The 25,790-nt window shown below is 35.6% G+C and overlaps 3 protein-coding genes across 4 annotated transcripts; 1 reads left to right on the top strand and 2 right to left on the bottom strand.

Moving 5' to 3' along the window:
- Positions 1-254: 254 nt before the first annotated feature.
- On the bottom strand, positions 255-19,491 carry LOC107188232 (lysophospholipid acyltransferase 1). 2 transcript variants are annotated; one of them, XM_015576490.1, is made up of 11 exons: positions 19,183-19,491; positions 4,555-4,700; positions 4,199-4,276; positions 2,994-3,085; positions 2,188-2,299; positions 1,855-2,002; positions 1,435-1,582; positions 1,153-1,358; positions 860-1,057; positions 593-744; positions 255-459 (listed from the first exon to the last, which is right to left on the bottom strand). In XM_015576490.1, the coding sequence occupies exons 1-11, from the start codon at positions 19,264-19,266 to the stop codon at positions 309-311; spliced, it is 1,515 nt and encodes a 504-aa protein (XP_015431976.1). In that variant the 5' UTR covers positions 19,267-19,491; the 3' UTR covers positions 255-308. The 2 variants fall into 2 exon arrangements, with proteins under 2 accessions (XP_015431976.1, XP_015431977.1); XM_015576491.1 differs by having other exon boundaries at positions 1,855-1,990.
- A 1,226-nt stretch (positions 19,492-20,717) lies between these two features.
- LOC107188285 (mitochondrial import inner membrane translocase subunit Tim8) lies at positions 20,718-21,405 on the top strand. The gene is made up of 2 exons (XM_015576553.1): positions 20,718-20,933; positions 21,201-21,405. The coding sequence occupies exons 1-2, from the start codon at positions 20,817-20,819 to the stop codon at positions 21,372-21,374; spliced, it is 291 nt and encodes a 96-aa protein (XP_015432039.1). The 5' UTR covers positions 20,718-20,816; the 3' UTR covers positions 21,375-21,405.
- A 614-nt stretch (positions 21,406-22,019) lies between these two features.
- On the bottom strand, positions 22,020-24,654 carry LOC107188214 (ufm1-specific protease 2). The gene is made up of 10 exons (XM_015576470.1): positions 24,616-24,654; positions 24,312-24,527; positions 23,973-24,200; positions 23,730-23,891; positions 23,556-23,649; positions 23,206-23,466; positions 22,984-23,130; positions 22,775-22,910; positions 22,430-22,683; positions 22,020-22,354 (listed from the first exon to the last, which is right to left on the bottom strand). Exons 1-10 carry the CDS (start codon positions 24,652-24,654, stop codon positions 22,143-22,145), a joined length of 1,749 nt encoding a protein of 582 aa, XP_015431956.1. The 3' UTR covers positions 22,020-22,142.
- Positions 24,655-25,790: the final 1,136 nt, after the last annotated feature.

Here is a 25,790-nt window from a genome sequence, read left to right as displayed (position 1 = left end):
ACGGCAAACCTGTCGATAATTCTCTCAACATATACACGAGACACTCATAAATATACGATATACTCATTCACGTTATATAAAACAATTAAACTTTATACACGCTTCGACATAGACTTTGTACCAGTAACAAGTCGTAACAATAAATATATCATACGTACATGTATGTGTGTGCGCGTGTGTATATAATATATATATATATATATATGTATATATATACATATTCATAATATTTATGTGTATATCAAAACATTCATAAAAAATATGTTTCTTTTATGACCGTAGTATTCCGGTCGCGTCAAAAATACAGCTTACATTGTTTTGCGAGCGGTCCCGTTAATTAATTCCTGAGAAACGTTACACTCCTTGTCGACAAATTTCTTGCTCGACGGTATCTTCGGAAGACGAGGTGCGATGATTATTATAGCTAGACCCACTATATGTGGGATCAGGTATATATACCTGGAAAACGAACGTGTTATTAGATCGTAACAGACATAACTCGATTTATCAATGTATACTATACACCGGGTGTCAGAGAATTTATTAGAACACCCTGTACACTGTACTAGGCGTGTATTATACTGTTACTTACAGGTACAATCGGATACTTGGTACGAATTCCAAGAGTATAAAGCTTAATGTGATGTAGGGCATTAGGATTCGCGTTGCGGTGAACGTAAGCGCATCGTAGAGGAACTTTTTGTTCTTGGACCCCAAGAAATGTGGTCGAATATTACGACGACCCTGTTTTCAAACAAGGAAACATTAAACGCTCCATGTAACTGTCTTGTACAATTATTTAAACAAAAAACACAGGAGAAATAAACATTCTTTTAAATATTATTTAAAATTCACTCACAACCCGTGACACCAAAGTGAAGAAGGCTCCATTGGCGAATGTCAAATAGTAGCCAGGATAGAATCCGTGCCACAAGGCAGACAGGGCATACGTGAATATAAGTTTATTATGCTTGACTCTTTCATATACAACAGATCTAAGCCACCTATTGGTTCCTTTGTTCCAATGCTCAATGCTGTCCCGCAGACTAAGAGACATCTGAAGATTAAAATACATATAATTCATTAATGGTACTTCTTAGTCTCACCCTGGACACATTGAAACACAACCAAACCACATGGGTGACACCATACCTCGAAACCATAAACATCCACGTTAGAATACAGGTCCCATTTGGGCTTCCCGTTTTCATCCTGTCCGTTATAACCGAGGCCAGAATTGTTGCAAATGGCATCGGCGAATATCCACGCGTGATAATACTTGAACCGTGCCAGCATGGTCAAGACCGTCAGATACCACATCTTCTGGAACATGTTGGTGTTCTCCAGGAAGTCCTCCTCTGTAAGCAGACCATGCATTCGTCAGAAATGGTACGCGGCATGAATACCGAACAAATAACTGCGGGGGTTTCGAACCTTTCAGCTTCTGGATCGGGTAGCTCGGAATAAATGTCACAAACATGACCGCGCACAACAAGCTCACGATCACCTTTTTAACAACGACCAACGCCGGCGATGGTTCCAGGACGATTTCGCTGTAACAACCGGAATTCATGTCGCAGCCCTGAAATGTGAATTCACACTAATTCAGCTTCAATCCTAGGTTACGTATAGAGTGATCTATAAAGAAGCGGAAAGGATAAAAAAAAATACGACTGACACGGTAATAACGACAGTCTTTTTTACAGGTGTACCCTGAACAATAGTACCCAATCTATTCAAATACACGAATCAGACTCCGAATGTTCTTTGTTATTACACATAGAAAAAGCTCGTAAGCTGTTGTATCCTTCCCCAGATAAGCCTGTAGAACAGAAATCATATAATCGTGTTTACCGTCAGAGGTTTCGCTCCGGCTAAGTTCTGTCCCTGAATGAAATCCATGTAATCGCGGTACAATATCACCGGGCCGGCCATCAGAGCTTGAAAATGGAAGACGTAACTGAAGTACTCCAATGTGCTGGGCATCATTCTGAAACGAATACTGCATAATGATTTTTATCGCAGTAAACACGATAGATGTATGTGTGTTACCGCACGATGATTCGTAAATCGTGAATGAAAGTGTTGTGTATTATTCGATAAGTAATGTACTCGGGTGTAGTACATTTTATAGTATTCGATTAGTGTCCCGGAAGAAACGCCCGGTGGAAGAAGACGTCAACTCACTTCACGGCTTGATGACGCTGCGTTGGCGTCAGTTCCTCCTCGCGTCGCGTTAACCCGTCATGTATACTGTACGCAAGGCTGGTTACCTTCTGCGTTATCACCATCAACGGCCCTGTAACACGCACAATTTACCCTATAAGTATACCAAACGGTTCATTAACTCTGTTCACCTGATGTACTCTCGCTGCTCTAACTATATGTGCAGGGAACAATTGAAAACGCAGGGTCAGTTTAGAAAAATACAAAAATAAAAAATAGGTTTTCACAGCTACACTGTTGTAATATCTCATAATTTGTATATTACGTCATGGTTTTCTTCTGTTTGTATATAATTTAGGAATGGGTTTCTCCAACCATCGAAACTCTCGAAAAAAAATCATTTCGGATTTTGTTCACATTTGGATATGTTGTGGTTCTTAGCGAATACATATAAACGTATCTTGAAGGATTTTTGAAAATTTAAAAATTTTTTTAAGGGTCAACCTTTTTTCAATAAATTTTAACTACTGAACTAACCAACTGAACAAAATGAGCTCCTCAACACAATTGTGACTGACTCTGTACGACAGATGGACATAAGACATAGATGTTGTATTGTAGTCATTAAAGGAAAATCAGATGTTATCGATAACGCCCCCGTTCCCTTCCCTACTATTTACATGTCTAATTGGAGTCGCAAATCGCCGGTTGGATCGAATTTCTGACAGCCGTCACTTGATACGTCGCGTGACAAATGAAACTGAATTTCTCGCGTGATGATCATCCGGAAGGGGTAGGGAAGTGGGGGATGTGCCTCGCGTACTTACCGGTGATATCTAGAGTGTACGAGCCGTAATTGTAGATCTGTCGATGATAATGCACGCAAGACAGATAGAACAGCGCGGTCGTCAGTACAATCCTGAAACGTGTCAACGGAATGAGAGAGTTAATGTTTTAAGTTCAAGGAACGATCATTGACCGTGGTGTGTACATATACAGCGAATGAACGTGAAATGGCTTCCGTCTTTAATAATCTGATGTTTACTTGTTACCCGTTCGACGCGACGTTATGTCACGGTTATCGGTAGCGCGTTGCATACTTGCATTTCAGATCAAGTTTCAAGATCATAAATCGAAAATGTTTCGATTGTTGAATATGTATACATTTTGCGTTGTACCGTGAAAACAGATTTGCCAGGAGTATGTAAATTAATGTCACTAATGCACTGTAATTTATGTATGTTATGTAACTTTAGTACGTTTTCACTATCACTTCCTACATACGTAGTCGCGTTTTTGATGCTCAAATTCCTCCTTTCATTCATCAATATTAATTCTTAAATACCAGGTGCATACAAATACATATATTTCTTTGGTTTTGTGTAAATCAGAGTCCCAATTTAATAGTAAAATTGTTTGTACACAATTGTTTATTCGTTGTGTTTTTATTAAGTAAAATAAATGAAGTGGCAGTAATTGTGGCATTTGCCCTATTGCGTGTACATCGTGATAACGTTGAAAACACAACTTTGTGTTCCAATAAAGTCCAATGCTTCAGGAATATAAGTAGATACATACTTGCAAATCTGTATTTATAGACAGTATATTTCGAGACGTTTATTGTATTTGAATGGTAAATGAAATGAATTTTTACATTAAAATTCGTGATTGGAAGAGTTGCAAAAGAATTAAAATAAGTTGTACTGAATCACGATGTCTATTAAATCTACATATTTCTAGATGTTAGTAAAGGTCATGTTAGTAATTCTGCAGGAATGATTGGCACAAGTAGAAATGTTTTAAATACAGAACAGGAAAGACAGACTACATTTTTACATGAAACGATTTTCATAATTTTTGCGTGTATGCATGCAAAAATTCCTTGCTCATCTAAACTGTATTATTCAGCACAGAACTGGTTTTAAATGACTAAAAGCAAACTGTTGAGTTCTGTTACTTAAGTTAGGTTCTGAGTCTACCAAGTATATGTATAATTATTCATATAAATCGTAAAAGATTGTGCATAACTTGCCTCTGCAAATTGCGAGGATTTTGTGTGCGCATTACAATGTAACATAATGCGGGGAGACCTGCAAGATGTATCGCCTGCCTGAAAAGATACGATTTTTTTTAGCAAATTGCATTTGGTTCCGTTCGTACAGGATATGTACATGGTTTGTCTAGAATTCAACAAGACCATCTAAATTCTAATACAATAGAAGTTACATACAATAAAAACTATAATGTTCAACTAAAAGAAATACACATAAAATTACATTTTGAAAAAAAAACACTCCCTTGATTTTACATTAAAACTTTCATTCAGCTAGTGAAACACATGTTTTATTGACCAGGAATTAATTGTCAATGAGATCGACTGACACTTACCTGCCGAAGCAGAAGTATCCAAGCGTGAGACCGATGATCAGACCGAATACATGTCTGGTAGCTGCTGAGACTACGTTTGGGTTAAGGAATCTTCTCAAAAATCCGGCCAATAACAGCGCTGTGAACTGTGTCAACAGGAAATTCACCTGAAACAGAAACGGAAGCCTGTATTATTTAATGTGCAACTGTCCTTAGTTAACGTGCAATGTCGAATCAGTCGTTTATAACTCGTTATGTACAAACGTATCCCTACTGGCGAAAAAATGGCGGACCCTTCGCCCTTGGAAGTAGTTTCGGACAGTCTGATCAGACCCTCTACGACCCAAATAGTCGTAACAAACATTTGCTTTGTTTACCAATTGAAAGAGTATTACAACGAAGCAGTCGAGTCAAGAAGATTTTTTTAAAGGTGCCTTTGTCATTCGTAACACGTAACATGGCAAAACCCATTAACCTTATTAAACGTCCTAGCCATTGAGTGTAGTGAATAGTAATTGGAGACAACGAAACTGCCGTATAAATACACATTGCTATAACCGATTGACCATACTCTATGCATACGGTATACGTATAGGTGTTTTTCGTATCGTTTAAGTTAAACAATATAAACTAACTGCAAGATAAAAATGGTATCAATTGTATTATAAATAAAGCTTGCACTATTATTTCTTCCGGTAAAATTATACAATAGTAAAATGATAATGTAAACAAACAAATAATATTATTCTGTCACTAATAACCTCGTATTTGATGCGACTCTAAGCTTAAAAAAAAAAAAAAAAAAAGAAATCTACGTATTGCCAAAAATTGACTAATTATTCATAATTTAAAGATGAACATACCAAGCTCCCATTAGGTCACGTCTGTCTGCGGTTTTAACGATCGAATGGCTAAATGTAAATATCGAGGATATCGTCGTGAATCGTTATCGCGAATTAGCCGTTTTTTGCAGACGAGCCAGATGCACGGGGAAGAACAAGATGAAACCACACAAACGACAAACGCGTATCACAGAGACACAGAGATGATTAATTACTGTTTGCGTCCGGACAAACGATAATAGTCAAACCATATGACGCACCTCGCGAGTGGATGAATGATCTGAGGCACGGTGACAAATAAAAATTCTGGGGAACCTAGCCTCTATGGACTTCCCCGACGTTCGCAGAGAATTCGAAAATCACCTTTTAGCACGTAATTACGAACTACGAAATCGAATATGAAATAGCACACAGTATTCTATCGTTTTCATTGTTCTTCGACATCCATAATGCTCTGTATTCATTGAATAAACAATAGATAACTTTTTTCCAAAGGTGCAAACATTTTGCAAGCGATAAACCCTTTATACAGTTCCCCCTCCGTGTTCTGTTTGCAGAATTATTGAGACACGATGAGCTCGTTCGTGACGTCTGTCGAGGGAAGAAATTGTTAAGAATTGCGTAGGGATGTGTCAATGTATATAAATATACATAAATGCACATAAATATGTACTGTAATCACTATATGCCAATTTCGCGATTTATGAAAAATATATATTATAAGTTCCTCGGTTAATTAGTTTTCTTGTTAATATTTGTTAGTAAGTGTATTTTTCCATACCGTTTTATCTTTTCAAGACTGTATAATCTTCAACACAAACGTATCCAAAACAATGGAAGTCAATTGCAGTCTTTATTCTATGAGGATTTAAGCCCTATCCCTAAATTGATCGAAAGTATCGCGAATTCGATGCAAATCGAACGCGTCGCGTGATGCGATCGAATATGTACGATGACCCCCGATGACCGAAAACGTGGAGTTCCCCGCGGTCTCCGAGGAGAATTGAATGTAGAGAGGAATAGATAAAACCGGATAAGAAGCCGACGGTGATCCCCCGGATGGAATTGATACAAAGGTTTTTCTGCTGAACATGGCACACACATCACACAGCTCGACTCGAGTGCATCAGAAATATTGGATTTAAACGTTCGAAGAGAAGTAACCAGTGATTTCAACATGAAGTTCATCAGCCTAGCATTCGTCCTCTTTGCTGCAGTCGCATATACAGTTGCTCAGGCTGACTTTGAGTATCTACAAGAGCCCTATGTAAGTACATAATATTCGATCTTCTCTACTCTCTGTATTGGTAATTATATTTAACACTTAAATTCGATACTGAGTAAATTTTGTTATCGTAGGAGCTTGAATATTTGAATTGTTCTCTAACTAATCTCTTCTTGATTTGTATAGTACAATATTTAATTACCTTTAGTGTACTATATAAATGTAATTATTTATTACTTCCACGGTGATGATACATTTAGTTTTAAAAAAATTAGTTGTAAAATTCAGTATATGTTGTAAAAACGGTCAGAAAGTTTATTCAAATGTTCTTTTCATAATGAACCTACTGGTGCCCTTGCCTTCTTTTTATATCGAACCTACTGGTACCCTCGACCAACCATTTCAGAAAATTCTATATCACCCTGAACATCATCAGTCCACCAATCAAACCATCGATTCCCGTTGTGAAATCCAACTATTCTTTCCATTTATGGAACTATAAAAATCGATTCTTCCAGGTCCAAGCCCGTTTCAGACGCGAGGCTGATCCTCAGGGATCGGTCAGCGTTCAGGCAACGAAGCCCTTGAGTGGTCCGGACCGTCGTCCATCTCTGGACGTCGATTACAACCACCGTATCTACGATAGAAATGGCGCGACCGCGGACGCCTTCGGTGGACTGAACATTCGTCCAGGACAGTCGCCGCAACCGCATGTGGGCCTCCAGTTGGAACGTAATTACAAGAACGGTTTCATCGGTGGATTCGGTCAAGTTCAACGCGGCCCTGGCGGCAGACCGTCGCCCACTTTCGGTCTGAACGGTGGATTCCGGTTCAGGCGGGACGCCGATTTCGAGGAGGAGGAACAGCCGTTTTAATGGCCCGCCAAGCAGGTCGCTGATAGGTCCCAAATACATACTTGGGAGAATATTTTTTATTAACCCTTAACCGAACACGTGAATTTTTCATAAACAAAACGATCATTTGGTTCAGAAGAACGAAATTCTTGGACAAAATTTCTTAGAAATCGACATAAATTGAATGTTTACATATTTGTGTGATATATTAACGTTAGTTTTCGAAAAACCATAACAGCGTGACAGGTGCTCATTGGAATAACCAGGAAATGTGTAAATGAAGTAGGCTCATAGACAATACGTGACTACATAGTTAAGGGTTAAATGAACAAAGCAAATTTGTCAACTGGATGTTAAGATAACAGAGAAGTAGAAAGTTCAGAAGTAATGAAAGCGGTGGTTTTCCACGATTGAATATTGGAATTGGAATTCTTCTGCTTCTGGACTTCTTCGAATACGTTGCCATATTGAATCGTACAGTACTTAAAAATAATATCTAATATTTTGTTTAGTTTTACAATTGTATTTACTTAGTATTTAATGTTATTAAGGCTATGTACTATCAACCGATGCATTTATTTGATGTTTAAGTAGAATTAAGTTATTGGACGGATAACAGTTGTATTAAGAATCTTGTAAATTTGTCGAAATAAATTGTAGCTTTTAGAATGCAAGTTCATTTTCTTCTGATATTTCGCTCCATTCATAAACATTTAATAATTTTTAAATTTATAATTTACATTTCTTTCCTAATGGTCATTCATTGGTATGCAGTCAATTATTGGTTGGTTTACCCTATTTTGCAAACTGCGTTTGTCAATTCTTGACCTACCTAACGCTGGACGTTCTTGCTTAAAGGGGAAAAAACGTTCGACGTTTCGCGTTCATCCTCACAAAAGAAGCCTGCTACCGTTACGTCATTCGAATAACTGTGGCCAATCGAGAATGCTGTTTAAAAGACCAAGACCTCGTTTATACGAGTCACCGTACAATTCAGTAGCGTTGCGTTAATTGATTTCGACTATTGTACTATCGCGAACAACGAACACTGGATGAAGAATTTAAAACACGCGCAAAGGTCCTGCGACTCCGGGCACAATTTAAATCCAGACGACAGTGACAAAGCGATTGGATATTAAATCGTTACTTCCTGTGTACACGTTGATCTACGAGATCTATTCTGCAGAGATTAATCATAAAGACAATTGACGACCACAACATAACGACGGGAACTCGAAAGATCGTACACGTAACATCCTGGAAATCTTTCGATTTCCTCGACCTCCTTTATTGACTTTTAGTGGGAATCTCATTGCACTACGTTTATTTTAATTGCACAAGAAATTTTATTCGATAGCATTGATATTATACAGAGAATAATATTTGCATTCTATTGGCACAAACTCTACGACTACATATATAACATCGGTTTTATAATAAACCAATTATTTAGTGTAGATCGTTAAGTTATCGGACACCTATGGATCTTCGTTCTTCCAAAAGAAATTTACATCCTAGAAAAGAATAATAAACGCATTAGTCGGTAGAAAAAGTTCTTTAGGTTTAATAGTCTAACTTCTGTCTTTCCATTCATTCTTCTCTAATGGAATGTATAAATTACCTGAAGGATTGATCAATATTAAACAGAAGCATGCGAAACGTATAAATTAATAAAATTTGTACTATAAATCTCATTTTAATAAAGTAATTCTGAATGAATAAGCCTACAAAACTTTCCGCAACGCCTATTACATATTATGTTTACGAAAGGATATTACATGAGGATACGCTTGGATGACCTCTCATCATTGACTGCGTTTCATAGCCCAGGGGGAATTCCCTTTTACTAGTAGACGTCTTTCACTAGTGAATTCCTGCGGTTCGCCAATGCGCGTCGAATAAAACCGGGTATGTAATAGCAAGAAACGTTTCCCGGTGAAATGTGATAACGGCGAATAGCGAAAAGATTATATTCTCGTGATTGATCCAGCGATCGCGATCTGCAGATACAGTGAGAGTCGAAACTAACAAGGGAAAACACGGAAGTGTCCCTCTCCGATTTTTATGAAACTTCGTATGTCTGTTAAGCAGTCAAAAATAAGGGATACATATTTTTTTTATCAGTTGAGACGCGACTTTAAGGGGTGAAACCACCCCTCGAAGTTTCGACCTGAAATTGTTTTGTTGTAAAAAAATTATTTTTTGGACAATTCGGGTTATATCGTATAAAGTGAAGGAATAATTAGAAACAATGAAGAATCCCATACTTTCAAAGTCTATACTCACTTTTGACTCTCACTGTACATATGTACATTACATATTCCCTTTGCCCTCGTTAATGCCTCGTTTAACTATGCATATCAATTATACTGCCAGTTATTGCGCAACAGGGAACTTTAGCATATTCACCGTAAGTATAAGTAATGAATCGAATTGATTCGTAATTTCCATTGATTTATGATTGAAATATTTACGCTGTATAGATTGAACGTCAGATAAACAATCTTATATGTATATAATTTTACATAGATACAGAAAAACGTGGTTAATACTTTTTCTACAGATTTCAATTACATCTAAATACACGGGTACACGGATATAGAAATACACGAGTATGAGCCACAGAGAAGAGCAGAAATAAGAATTTCCTTCTTCTCTTAATCACCTTATTGGATTCAGAATAAAATAGAGACCCCGTTGTATCTGATGAAAGTTTTGTCTTTTATTATATTTCACAGAACCCCATAGGCTATAAATGCATAAAATCCGCAGTCTACTTATAACATTATTTATCGTCTCTTTTTTTATATTCCTTTTTTAATGCCTGATTAAGAAGTTAAATACACACAATATTGTTGCAAAAAAAAAGATCGGGCGTTTACAATAAAAATGTGATTCATTGTAAACGAGCCGTTTTCGAATGTTGCGTTTCAGAAATTATCGGTAAATTAATGAGAAACTAATAGATTCGCAACAGTGATAACAAGAATTACGATCTATAAGAAAAGAAGCGGCGAGCAAAAAAAGGCAAGAATCACGTGAGGTGTTAAAGTGCAAATAATTATGAAACGTCGTATCAGGTCGATAGCCATTTGCGTGACTAATCACTTGTGTTTGACCCGAAATTTATGGTACCGAACTTTGATCGAAAATATCGCCACGTTTTCATCAGCCAATCGCACTACTTAATCACTGAATATATTTGCGACGATATCGGTAAAATACATTCGCAAGCTTTGATAAGTTCACGTTAACTAAAGTTTATGTTAAGAAGTAGTATAGCGACATTAACAAGTTAATGAGTTCGAAAAATCTACAAAATGTCATTAAAACAAATAGTACTAGTGATTGAAATAATATTAATAAAATATAAAATTGGTCTAGTGTTATTTACTCTCTTAAAGTCGCTTATTTCACTCTTCATCGTCCCACTCATATCTCGTAAAGCTACACGGTTCAGTGGACGATGCGCTATTATTGAAAAAATCGACGAGTTTATTTATTAAGCCGACAACTACGGTTCTCTTATTTTATTTTTGTAAACATAAATAGCGTCTCGAAGCGTATCGTTCTCGTTCTCTGATAATAGATTTCAATAACACGCTTCTTCAGACTGTTCTTCTAATTATACATATTACCAACGAAAGATAAGATTGTTGTTTTAAGGATTCGTATTTTAAGCACGATTATACAAGGAAATAAATTCGGAACATCGACAGACAATTTAAACCAGCTTATGTCGTTGCTAAACCAAAGCTCATCACGCGTAATACTCATGATCTCTTGATCGATACATAACACCTGTTATCAGTTCATTGTAAGTACCTGGATAATATTTTTAACGAGATATTAAACTTCTTGGTATCTTTACGGGCTAACAAGTGTGCCACATATTTCCAAAAATGTATACATCGTTATCTCTTAATTATTTGCATTGCTACGAAATTTGTTCCTTACTATGAAAACTTTCGAAAAACTTCAATCTTTAAAAAATTGAATAGTCTTCACTGTGACTTATACTACTCAGAGATCAGTTAATTTGTTCTTTCAATACTCGATATCAAATTTCAATTAGTATCAATGCTAATGAGAATTATTGAATCGCTCATACTTCGTTAAAAATCCATTAGAAGCAAGTTACCATTGATAACGCGTTGCTTTCCGTGTTTGTTTTCTTTTTCACGGTTTCTGCATGATTCATAATCATATGAAACACGGGACATGCGATTACAATTTTAATCACGCGGTGGCACGCGCGATGCTCTGGTCAAGCCTATTTTGCTCGCCGGTTTCGAGCACGACCGTGGAAATCAGTTTTCCCTTGTGTCGTTAACGAAGCAAAGGTGAAACGTTCCTCGCGAAAGGTGCGTTTAGATATTAAAAATAAGACAACTCCGGGCACGTGTTTACTAAGGAGGCTCGACTATATATATCGATGAACGTAAAGTCATTCGATGCCAAAAATATCGCCTTGTGTCGCAATGATTCTGCCGGAAGCCTGTCTACCAACAGCATGAAAAGAATTTTAAATTTGCTTATGTTAATTGTTACCGAAATTCATTGATGTTTCTACATATACTTCGAAACGAGAAAGTAGCACTCGTATGCCAATAGTAATATAAAAAATGATACATTCCACGCGTTTAATTTATATTCGTATAACTGGACTATATTTACATTTGTCATCGATGAAACCAGAATATTAATATTCGGTAACAAAAGTATTCGCACACCCTTTAAAACGGAACAACTTTTTTAAAATTGTTCCTAACTTCACAAAAGAACTCCAGCCAGTTGGACAAATTTTAAAAAAGTTGTTCTGTTTTAAAGGCTGTGCGAATACTTTTGTTACCCACTGCATGTAAAAGCTTTAATTTGTGCTTATCGGGGCATAACCTATTTGTCAAGTAATCATATCGGTGGTGTTATTAATTCCTATTGTTCCTCCGAGTGCGTGACACTGACTGTGACCATTAGCAATACAAATTTCCAAACGTTTCGTTAAATGAATTCTTCTTACAATTGTGAAAATTAACATATAATGTATTATAGGTTGTTGCATAATAGATGTCATTTTCCAGCGTGTTTCATTTCAACGATTTAGAAATCGTTAAAAGGAATCAAATTAATCTTGTAAATCGATTAGATAAGTCCGCCGATTCAAATGATCGAAGTATGAATCATACTTCCAATTCAAAATTCTCATTTGCAAGTTATAGTCGTTGAAACTTTGCAGTCTCAAAAGTACTTTTATTATGCGACAACCTAATAATACGTATACACTGTGTGGCATAACTATAAAACCACCTTAAAATTCTCAATTTTTATGTATTGTCGTTGAAATAAAAACAAACCACATTTTTTCTAAGGAATATAATCGATCCTTTTCTGGAGAAACATTATTTCTGAACACGATTTCAGACACGGCATATCGGCATACGTACTTGTTTTGTTTTATTTTAACCACAATAAAAATTGAACATTTTAGGGTGATTTTATAGTTATGCCACGCAATGTATATAAAATAAATCTTCAGTTATCCTTATATATATAGGATTCTTCTTTTCACTTTCAGGAGCTGCAGAATACGTTTCCATAAATAAAGAAGGTCAAACTACAAAGTAGCCTCTATTCTGGCAATAACAAGATTGTGTCATTCTATTTACAAACGAACTCGATAATTTAATCGTTCTATTAGTCATACAATTTCGTACAAGAGAAAAAGTTGTCTGGCAATTAATAGTAACCGTACACTTAACACGCGTCCTCCCCGTTAAGTAATCTCGTATCAATGTCGATTTATTTCGTCGCGAGGGATCGAGACGTACAGATCGTTTGACACGATGGCCGGCCTGCAGAGGCCAATGATCTTTGCACATTTACTCGCGGCTGCACGTTGCAACCTATGCGTCGCGTGTATGTACCTCTTTTACCAGCCACGCTCGATTTACGAAACAAATCGCAATTTTACAAATCTCGCGACTCTTTTATCTCGATCGCACCTGCCAGGTAATTTTCCTAATTGGCCGCACGCCGTGTATCACTGTAATGAGAAAAATAACATAGAACACGCAATAATGGCTCAATACCACGTAGAAATATATACATAATAATAATTTTTCAAATTTCCAGTTTTTCAACTTCTGATCCTTCATATTTATCAAAAGAAATCACTACAATTATGTGATTTAGGACTATGATTATACCCATTAGACACAGTCACAATTGAACTAGACACGACTATCGCTATAATTAACAATAAACGATAACTCTAACTACAGTTGACTTTTTAACTCTCTATCTTGCGAAACGATAACTTTGCTATCATGACAAGTCTACAATAACGACTCCCTGACTCTCTCCTAACGACTCCCCTTTTAGGAAAAGCCCTTGCCTTTGTTTTCCCTTATCCCCATCACACCCTCGTTCGTCAAAATTTCACCAATAAATCGGCGGACCGATTGTCGCCGAGGATTCACCGATGAACCTAACTTTCGTCTCTGCCAACCCTCATTCTCCCTATAATTACCCTCATCCTGTCCTTAAAACTGCGCTCTTTTAAAACTAACTCAGAGTTCACCTAAAATTACGATACTATTTACACTATTATTAGCCGAGTTGGTGACCAGAAGCGTTCTCCGTTTCTCACGCTACGCCTCGAGCGTCCAAAATCGTATTTCCGTCATTACGTGTATACTCGGCCAATATTCCAACTAAAGTTTCTCAAAAAACGGTTACCAATGCTTATAATTTCACTCTCATTTTCCATTTTTTCGTATACAATCTTCACTTTGGAATTACAGCAATACGATCAGCGATGAACAATCCGCAGCCCATCGATTATTCCTTTCGTTTCACAATGAAAAAATAATTGATTTTGTCCTACAGCAAAAAAAAATGGTTGTTCATCACTATTATAGAACACTCGGTATATTTTTCACGCACCAATAATATATTCCCATTATTCTAAGGCCTGCCATGGTAACTGACTCCGTGTATAAGCACAACGAGACACAAATATACCTGAGTAAAGTATGCCTGGAATGTTAGGCGCCATTCGAGCTATACGCCAATGATTCCTGCCGTTTATAATTGTACAGCCTATGGCCCAACCGATAAGAATACATTCGCGTATATTCACTGTGCGGCGGAAGACTTGAATGAAAACGAAATTGTAGTGGTACAACGCGTTTACCGATCGATCCTGTTGAACCAGAATTCGAACCTGTACGCTCGACCAGAAGCTACCTAGATCCATTCAGGTATTTTCCACTAACAAGAATTCTTTTTCCTGTAAGGCTAACGCCTGGAAATAGCTACCACCCACGAAGCAACGGGCAAATATGTACATGTTCCGACTCCTTATTGCGGCGAACGTGGAGTGCGTCGTGAAAGTACATCCTATAGGTACGTAACTATACGTGAGAACACTAATGAGTCATCGATTCTTAATCGTAGGTCCGCAAGGCGTGTCTAACGCTCAATTGTAAAACGCGTGATCTGGTCTGTATGGATCGCGCTGACATCAGAGCAAAGAATACTTCTACGATCGTGAACGATTTCCAGGAAGACGGTAAGCTTTCGGAATTTATGAAACGAACGTGGCTGGGAACGTTCCAGGTACATGTCATTCGAAACCAGTCATGTAAGACATCGGTGAAATTGCGGTTAAATTCAAAATACAATTCTGCCTGTAACAGTAGAAGTAGGATAACACTTCTTTTTTTTGTCAGTGATCTTCTAAACATGCATAAAGATTAGGGAAGTATAAATATGTTTACCTACTATTCTGTATAAGAAATACGAACGGAAAATTGCAAGTAGTTAATGACAGTGTCCGACAGACCAAGGCGTACGAGAGGCCAAGTTTAAGTGCACGTGTACGTAACGGATATTCAGCGATCTTCCTCGAAGTGGGAGGGACAAAAAGTATTTCCTGCACTTTTCACTCGTTCTTTGGCGTAATGACACCTTGTACGTTAGAAACGCGACATACGAATATTTTTGGGGACTATAAATAATTCGTCGAACTCAAAGTTCTCGAAAGACTTACTGTACTGAACTAATATCAAGTCGTACCTAATGTGGGCGTGGCACAAACACCAAGGTGACTGATTGCAATTGCCTTCAATGACGAAATCTTCCGACTTATACGTATACATATGTATATCAAGGAATTTATATTGTGCAGGGTGTTTCGTGTCATTTCGGAGCAGTTACATTGCTATATTCTAGAAAAAAAAAAATATAAACACTGACGTAGGAATGCTTTCTTGAAAAAAGAATTTAATGGTAACACTGAATATGTAAAATTGGTAATTTTTCACAATGATAGTTAACATTTTAGACTAGAGAATCAGTGGTAAGTGAACGATAAAAATATTGTATTGATGTTAATACTGATACTGTATTTTATCTAACTGTCAAATGATGATTCTTCTGTTTAGGATAACGGGACGCCAGGTCTAGCGTGGACTTTTTCTTAAGAGTTAAAGGTCTGCTCGAACGAAACAGGATCCTGTTATGCTTCTTGAAAACAGGGAACACCAGGGTTTTGTTACACATTCCTCAAGTTACGTTACAACTTTAGCACCCGATACATTCCTTTACGGGCGGTGCAACTGTTCTCGATTACAAATATGCGGACACTAAATTCATAAATTCACCGATCTAGAAATTGAGGTCAGCGCGATGTTCACGTGACCGTGAATGAAACATTAATTTTTTATCACTCTCTCGTAAGATAATCGCGTGCAAAGTTTGTACACGTCGCTCCTCTTTCCTTCGGTAATCTTGGCAGTAAATTATTATCTGCGAAGGAAAGACAGTTCTGCTCTTATAATTCATTTCTATGAATCGCTGCTAAATAGCGACTGTAATTGAAGAACAGTTTTGTCTGTTATCTTATTGCGAGGATACATTTTAGAAATGGAAAGTGGAATAAATCCCGTTATGATATCCAGTAGACCAAGTAACTTTTAAACGACAATTTTCCAAATACTCATCAAATATATCGATTCCAAGTGTTCATCGAACTACACTGAATAATAGGCTCCTCTATTGTATGTGAGAACAATATTTTCCTTTGTTCTATCTAGTTTATGCTAGACAGCACTATATCATAGAATCAATACATGGTCGTACCATTATCATAAATCATAAATTGAAAAAAATTAATAGAAGATGCAACTGATAGCTCAACCGATAGACTTGCAAACACGACAAATAATACATCTATTCTCACGCATTTCTGCATCGAATTGTATCGGCCACGATCGATACCATTCAAATATCCCCCGCGGTTCTAAAATTAAAATTTATCGACGCTCTCCAATATACATATAAAACAAGCTGCGGCATTTATAACGCAGGGGAACGACCGTGTGATCAAGAAAAAAATTACATTTGCATACGCATGACAGTGTGTTGTCGAACAAGGAAACCATTGAAAAAGAATAATAAAAATAAAAATTTACTGTATCAATATGCATAGTGGTGAATGATTTACCTGAACCCTACATTCACTTCTTTTTATCGTCTTATGTGAACTCATGAGACTAATGAAAATGGCAAAACGAAGAAATTATTGCGTAAAAATGTATGTTAAGTGTATCACGTAATATAGTTTCGTCCTATGATACAGATAACGATTATCCGTTACAGATAAAGAATACCGGTGGACATGTAATAATATTGGCGCCGCCGAGTAATACGGTCTTAAACGGTCATGATACTTTTCTCAGCGTGTTCTGAATTGAACGAATAAAAATAAAGGTTTCTCTAAATATAACACCGACAAGAACCACATCAAACGGCACCTTTCGAACCGTTTAACGGCCATAAAATCGCGAGCCCGTTGTTCGTAACCGCAAGCCAATTTTCCGGGAGCAGTCACTACCTTGCAATCAGTAATAAAGACTGCAACCAGTTTGTAGAACGTAAACACACGACTTACTGTTGTGTATTCACCTGCAGCAATAAAAATAAATGTCGATCAAAAAAACTTGCATTTATCTGAACCCAAAAACGAGACAGTCTGGTTAACTGGATGATTTATTGAATATATTTATTGAAATAACTATAGTTTACGTTCGGATAACTGGATTGCAAATTCTAAAACACATTTCCGTATTCTTTACGAAGCTCGATAATGGTTCAAATAATAGAAGCACGGCGGAAGTTTAGTAAATGGATTATTGAGTAAAATTTCGGCCCAAAAAACGGAGTTCTACTCTACGATAAAACCTCCAGTCGTACTGTTATTCGAATATTGTGTAACTTCAGTAGTTGTAACGTAATCATATAAGAACCAACGCGTGACTTAACGTATATAAATATGTACATATTCATTATTGTTTTTTTTTATTAAGAGATCTTTTCCATTGTGAAAAGTTGTGCTTATCGTAAACCTGGTTACTCACACGGAACCAGTCCATGCTGCACTCGCCTTTTTCCCAACTGTTGCATCCGATAGCAGCCTATAAGTATGGCTCGAATCGTCTCTCAATGCGCTCATCGGTCATTCTATTTCCAGCGTATACATACTCATATTCGCAGAGACGTCTATCGGTTTTGTGAATTTCCTGCCGTTACATGCGATTCATGCGAGTTCTTAATAGAGATTATTTATCCGCGCCCCGGCAGCTTTATCATGCTCGATAATCGTGGACATAAGGCAGTCGTAAAGATAGCACACGAAATCATATCTTATTGTGGGAACAGTGCATGCAGAAATCGCAAACATTCACTGGGATAAGCTAAACGTTGATCTGAGAATTAACATACGAAACTATATCTATTTCTGAATCCTTCGTACAATCCTTAAACACCGTGTGAGTATATTCATTTAGAAGTATTCCATGAATTGGTTACTCTGGAAATCAGGTCACATTATGACATCGAGGTTTAACATTTCGACTGCCGGATCAGCACCCACAAAACTTTCACAGGGTTAGGTCAAATGAAAACTGTACAAGACATTTTTCACAGTTCTTATTCTTCTAACCTTCTCGAACCTTCTGAACCTTAAATGTACTTCATGAAACATTTTACTCTGGATACGAATTTGTAGCTTCAAATTGAACGATGTGTCATCCAGACGTGGGTGACGGCAGTCAAAGTGTTAATAACAACGTGCCTGTATACATAAACGATCCACTTTCATACATGTACAGGTTAAAAATGTAGCACATCAGAATCGTGTCTACAATCCAATACAGCTGATACAAGTAAAATGTAGAGAAACTCTGCGAAAGTGATTTTAATGACGATGTTTATATCTGTCCCACGCGCGTACGCCGTGTATAAGTTACAATACACACTGAACGGTCTAATGTACGGTTAACCGGTCTGAACAACCAATTGTCACTTCATTCTTTGCACGGCGGAATTCCGGAACGTATTCGCAACGTTATTGTGTTTATACGAGAGAACAAATAAGTGGAAACGTTTGTGATCGTAATAAGGCTTGCGAGACTTCGTGGTATCGGAGCATGTCGAACCTTAACCTTGACTTCCATCGCTAAGAAGAAAATAAAACCAGCAGCATCAAATACTAAGACGAATCTCTCAAGGATAAGAAATAGGAGCAAGACGGTGATCCTGGCGTAATCCAAGTTCGATCGATGCGCCCTCCTTTTCGGCGGTTGGGAGACCAATAAGAGGGGCGGGCGGGCGAGTGCAAAATAATACGAAAACGAAATGAAAGTAAACAATTTTTTTTTTTCACCTGGTCGATCGGCAAGCCGATGAGGTCCGCGAGCCAGGAAAAAGTCCGGGAACCGTCGTAGTAATCCTCCACGGACGCGGTCATTGTCAATGATCATAAAATCGAATAAATTAACGCGCGCGCGCACACACCACCGTAATGTTTGTCGTGACTCAGGCGCACGGCACTACGCACGTCCGAAAGTACACGGGTCAGCTCTACGCTCCGCTCGATTTCTCTCCCTCGAGAGAATGATGATCGTTAGAACGCGACGTATTCACGGGACCACGATACCCGATGACGGCGTCGACGACGGATCCTGAAATACAGCGCCGCTACGTTCCGCGCCGGCTAACAGACCCGCCGGCAGTCAGGGCCGTATCCACAAGTGGCATGATCAATTGCACGTGATGCAGACTGTTGATCTTCGACGCGTTGCACTCGCGCGCGTCCACCTGTACCCACTATGGTACACGAATAATACTCTTCTAGAAGTGGCGTGATACCATGGCGACGGCTATATTAAATATTAATGAATGTGACGAAATTGAATTCAGACAACATACAAATTTGTTTTGCGTTGATAGGCAGTTTGAAAGCGTCCGTTCATACAATCGTAACTGTATTGTTGCTGCATTGTCTTTTAACCTTTGGTTATAATATAAGTAAATGCTCGCCATGAATGACGTTTTGAGATATAATATCGCGAAATGAAAGTTCAGCAAATCTTTAATAATACAAACAGTGCCACGATGTGTTATAAATTTGTATCATAGATATATCGATAATTATGCTTGAAATTCGTTGTATATATAGATATATATATTAACGGAAAGACAACTGTAATATATTTATATATACTGACTAAAAGTTATACTTTGAAAGAGTATTTCGTATAAACACTTTTTCAGTTATTTATGTTTACTATTTTTGGTACTTCGGTTTTTATATTTTTTAAAATACCACCTTATTGTATTTACATTCTTGTAGTACTAAAACAAAAGTACTTACTGCACACTTATTTTTTTTGTATTTCTAGTTTAAATAGTAATCAATAACGAATCGTTATATTTAAGATCTTAATCGATATATGCGAAGATATATCGCGCATATGATATAAACGTAGTCTTTCTTTAACTTTGAAACGGCATATGTATATCCATTATCGTGCTGTATAAGTCAAAATTATTAAATATCAACTTATTAAATATAGCAATAATATATAAAATTATACATATTTGATTTTAAATACTAAATTGCATTATTATAATAATAAATAAATTACTTTTACTGTCCTAATTTGTTATACATCTAGATCATTCACAAACAATGAATTGTGAGGATATTATTGAAGTCACTGATCGTATACAAATATTTATTACATTTTGGGTTATTTTGTTTGTATTTATTTTTAAGTATATACTTAATGAAATAAATACTGAATGTTTTTCGTATAGTCACTTAGTCACCAATAAAGCGTCATGGTTGGCAACAATGATAAACAATTGATGCATTGTATGAACTTCACAGAACTCACATATACGTGATTACATTCGTGGTGACTATCAGTATTAACGACCACGTGTGTTTTGGATTTAGTACATTATTAATCTTGAAAATTATTCTTTAGATTTTTTACATTATACGAATAAGATATGTCTGACTTATTCAGTAATAACTCATCTTTCCAAGGTGATAAGTCCAAAGAAGTGGATGCTGAGTTACAAGAATTTCTTTTAGCAGAAAAGCAGAAGGCACAATTTCAAGCTCAGGTGAATTATTTTTTATAATGTAATTTTAAAAGGATTAGATATCGCATAACTCGTAATTTTGTTAAATCATTTAATATTATTCCTGACATTTCAAGGAGGTTAACTTCTTATTGCTAGGTTAACTTTTTATCACTAGATTTTTACCGTTCGAAACTTTTTATCATTACAAAAGTAATTGCGAAATATATATATGGAATAATACACCTCTAGAGTTTATGCATTTATTAGTAATTAAGGTCCATAAAAGTTTTTGTCCATACGTTTTAGATTCATGAATTCAACGACTTTTGTTGGGAAAAATGTGTTGATAAACCAGGAAGCAAATTGGACAGTCGGACAGAAACATGTTTGCAAAATTGTGTTGATAGGTTTATAGATGTTTCCCTTTTAATTACAAATCGTTTTGCACAACTTCTACAAAAAAGTGCAGGAGGCATGTAGATTATTGATTGTAAAATAATTGTAGCTGTTATAGAACATTGAAAATAAAATATTAATCCAAAGTAGAAAACTATTTTGGATAAATTATAAGTTATGTTTTCAACAAAATTATTCTTTAAGTTTATTTATACAAAACAGTTAATTTATGTTACACTTTACAAAATATATCTGTAAACCTATATGTAAACTTAAAATTTTATTATTTCCTTTGAGAATTATGTAAAAAACATTTTAACACTCAAGACATAATAAATATATTCTTTATCCTGTAAACAGTGTGTGCAATGTTGTATATTACATTTGCAAAATAATTTCTCAACATAGTAGTATTGCAAACATAAATGCATTCAACTTTATAAATTAGATAATTGGATATTGATATAAAAGAAGTGCCCCCCCCCCATCCAAAAAGTAAAAACAGGTTACATTAAAATATCAATATGGAAACCTGGAATGAATTTGTATCTAACATTAAATACTATGCTTTTTTCTTACTCCTGGGAATTTAAAGAAATTCATGCAGGATGCCATTGATTTATACTAAATAACACAGTAATAATTTATCTTATTATAACAGTTGGATGGCAACTTTCATTCTGTAATAACTGTATTGCAAAATATGATATTTCAAAGTTGCATATCCATTTAAAAGTGTAGTAATTAATTGCATACCACATTGCTTTTAATTTATTAGTTGGCAACAAGTCTATTTAAACACTGCTAGTGTGATGGTATTAAAATCTTTCTTTATGCTTGAATTTAATACAATCAGATGCAGAGTGGCCTTTGAGGAAGGCACATATTATAAAACGCGTCTTTCTTCCAGAAATCTTTACTTTTCCACCCACACCAACGTTTGTTGATTATATTTGGTAAATGATCTGCACCTGTATAATGTGGATCTAAAATTAAAAATTTAACTTCTTCAGTATCTCGATTATAACTAACCCCTAAGATTGTATGTGCCAAGACTCCACCACCTAGAAAATATTTACAAATATATTAAAAGGAAAAAGAAAAGAATTTTACTCCAAAAGAAAAAGAATATTACACACCAATCATTACTGGTGTACCCTGTGTTTGAAAATGATGAATTAAGTCTGAAGCTAATGTTGAAACTTCTTCACCCGTAGATGCACAAAGTATCTTAACATTAATGCCTAAAAGAACTTCTAGTACAAAACCTACTTCTGTGGAACCAATCCACTGTTTACTATTAATAAAATTCGAGGGCTTATCTCCTATATCAACTAAACATTTCTGTATTGTACGATGAGAAGGTATTGGTATTTCAGTATAACCCTGTAATCTAAAATGATACAACATATTATTAATGTGATGAAAACTAATATTACTTCTATAGATGTACAGGCTGTTAAAACCATGTGGATCAATAGTACCTGAACCAGGAAATAATTGTTTGCAGAGACCTGTATGCGCATCCCCAACCATTATCATCAAAGTTGTCCTGCATATAATGATGATATGCATATAAACCTTGTACAATTCCTATCTCTTGTGTACCATTCAGTATATCTGCAATGGGAAGTGATACAGTATAAAATATAATGTGTGAAAGTTAAGATAATCTACAATATAAAATCTGTACCATCATTTTGTAAAATTGCTTCATGAGGATTTGTGAGTGTACTATCTGTCTGTGACTCATTATAAAATTTTACAGCATTTCCATTGCGGAAACGAGGTCTGGTCATGTCTAATCCTAAAATTTTATGTAAGCATTCGCGATATTCCACTGAAATTTAAGAATCAAATTAGATTTGCAAAATAATTTTAATATACTATAAAATGTTAATTGAGACAAATTTACCCGTTTCTTTATCTGTGTGGCCATTTGGATAGACTACACTAAGCAAATGTCCTAAACCTTGGGGTTTAAAATGTATGGGTACAGGCAGTTTTATGGAATGTTCAGGTTGTTTCATCTGATCCTCAAAACACTTTTCTATTAACTTAATATTCCGGCACATGGATTCTACCAATATTCCATATAAATCTGCTGAACTTACATTCAGATTAACCAAAGATAGTGTGTCAATACATAAATTACATTCCAAACTCTGAAATGGTCCTAGAACATGAATATAATACTTATTATTAGAAAGTATTTGGAAACACAGTGTTTATAATTTTTTGTATAATAAATAATATAATATGTACGTTTTACATATTGGAGTACAGGAGCATATTTAATATATTCCTCAGAAGGTCTATCTCCAGTTAGTTTTAAGAGTATATTAGCATTCACAACATCCTGTTGAATTTAATAAGATTAGTATTCTCTTTAGATAATAAAGAAATAGAAATTACTATAAAGAGTGAAAGAAACTATACCACAATACCAGCTGGTCGCATAATGCCCTTCTTTACATTTGCAGTTTTCTCATAATATTCTGGCATATCTAAAAGTTCTCTCAAAGATGCATCCTTTCCATTATTATTAAAAAGAAAAGCATTTTTTGATGGAAATTGAATGCCTATTTTTCCAGATGCAATCTATTAAAACCGATTATATGGCTACATAATAATTGTAATGTTTGCTTTATTAAAAATATTAATTAAATATTTGAGACTTACATTTTTTCTTGATTCTTCTAACACTTCCGGTACATTACCATTTTGAGCAATTAATGGCAAGTTTCCTCTTAATCTGATATAGATAAATTCTTTTTGAATATCACTTTCATTAATGATATTCACATTGTTGACAGGTTCAAGTTTTTGATGAATATAAAAATATGTTTCTATTTTCGTATGTTGGTGGGAGTATTTTAAAAATAATGGATTATCTGTGATGTCAATGTCCTAAGAGGTATGGAACAAATATATTAAATTGTGATTTCAAATATGACTTATTATTGAGTATGAAACTATAAACCCATAAGTATAAAATCATTTTATACTTTTAAATCTTACCTGAAAAGTATCAGGAAGTTTTTTTTCACATTCATCAATATGTAAAACACCACAGAGGTATACTTCTGCTGGCATATGCAGTTGCAACATTGTATGGTTTATATTGCCTTCAATGTTGTCTACAATACTTACACTAAATGTTAATACTGTTAATGTATTATTATACATAACACCATACAGATGACCTGTCACACTATCTTTTATATCTTTCAAACGCTGAAAAATGAAGATGTTTATGACCATTCAAAAGTGTCATGTGTACATTAGAGAATTAATTTTCTATGAGCACTGAAAATGTATTTACCTCTAAAACATTAGATAAAATTTGCAATTGTGGCGCCATTTCCGTAATCTAAATATAAATTAGTTTCCTTTTAAATAAATGTATTCTGGATCAAATATAATGGACTGCCATATGGCAAGGTTTATTTCAAAAAGCACATTACAAATACTCATCCGAGTGAAAACTAGGCGAAACGCAACTAAATACGTACGTATATGTGTGCATGCACAATTGTCATGTATATATAAATGATAATTTTCGTAGTTTTATTTGACACATTTAAAGAATGATGACAAGATACTATTGTTCGTAGTGTTGAATTTTATGTAGAACGACATTACTATAGGCACTAAGTACCAACACAGACGAGATAGAAAATAGACTTATCATCTTATGGGACTTTGCGTCTCATGTTCTAAAATACCGATCGAAACAGTCAGAGATTTTTTGCTGCCCTCTACGTTATGAGAACGGTGAATTCGTGAATTATAGTAGAAGTCCAATAATTGAGTATCCGTTATTTGATCACTAGGAACGCCCCTCGCTGCAACGTATCCCTCGACAGAAACTAGGAGGATTATAACAAAACATTTTTATAGATTATAAACAATTCATTCAGATGAACATGTAGCTTGATTCCAAGATGATCTCTGAAAGAGAAACTCAGTGGACAATATCATATCAGTGGACAGTTAATAATTTATAATAATTTAGCGAGCATTAATTCAATCCTAGGATGATTTCTGGAACAGAAATATAAGAGAACATACACATATAACATACAATAAGAATAGAAGAACATAACAATACATTTTTATCGACATTTCAATTCAATAATTTAAAATTTGATCCCACGAGGATTCCTGAAACAGAAACTACAACAATTAGAAACATAATATCCAATTTCTTGAGATTGTTGACTCTTCATTTTGGCAAACAGGGATTCAGTGTAGAAAATTTCTATAAATAACCTGAAACAAAAATTAATCCTTTGGATTAAAAGCTGAAAAAGAAGGGATTAGTAGCAATAAAGGACAAGTAAGTGTCAGACATTTTTATCCAGTATACAAAAAATAAAAAAATGAATTTACTAGAAAAGACTGAAAAAAGACTATTAAACAACTGAATTTAAAATTCAATACGTCTCTGTATAAATCGAACAAGACTAAATTTTGGAGAATATAAAACAAAAAACG

The sequence above is a fragment of the Dufourea novaeangliae genome, unplaced genomic scaffold (genome assembly GCF_001272555.1).
Source record: "Dufourea novaeangliae isolate 0120121106 unplaced genomic scaffold, ASM127255v1 scaffold118, whole genome shotgun sequence".
NCBI lineage: Eukaryota > Metazoa > Arthropoda > Insecta > Hymenoptera > Halictidae > Dufourea > Dufourea novaeangliae.
The sequence above is the reverse complement of the archived record's forward strand: the minus strand, read 5'-3'. Positions and strand labels throughout refer to the sequence as shown.

Bases quoted from the DNA above. Each gene is read 5' to 3' on its own strand.
- LOC107188232 (XM_015576490.1), bottom strand. From the start codon at position 19,266: ATGACCGCGTCCGTGGAGGATTACTACGACGGTTCCCGGACTTTTTCC. The intron at 745-859 runs GTGAGTGAATTT...GTTTGAAAACAG, and splicing joins TCACTTTGGTGTCACGGGTT to GGTCGTCGTAATATTCGACC. The intron at 460-592 runs GTAAGTAACAGT...TTCGTTTTCCAG, and splicing joins CCAAGTATCCGATTGTACCT to GTATATATACCTGATCCCAC.
- LOC107188285 (XM_015576553.1), top strand. From the start codon at position 20,817: ATGTCTGACTTATTCAGTAATAACTCATCTTTCCAAGGTGATAAGTCC. The intron at 20,934-21,200 runs GTGAATTATTTT...CATACGTTTTAG, and splicing joins AGGCACAATTTCAAGCTCAG to ATTCATGAATTCAACGACTT.
- LOC107188214 (XM_015576470.1), bottom strand. From the start codon at position 24,654: ATGGCGCCACAATTGCAAATTTTATCTAATGTTTTAGAG. The intron at 24,528-24,615 runs GTAAATACATTT...TTCATTTTTCAG, and splicing joins TTTTATCTAATGTTTTAGAG to CGTTTGAAAGATATAAAAGA. The intron at 23,650-23,729 runs GTATAGTTTCTT...TAAATTCAACAG, and splicing joins TGCGACCAGCTGGTATTGTG to GATGTTGTGAATGCTAATAT.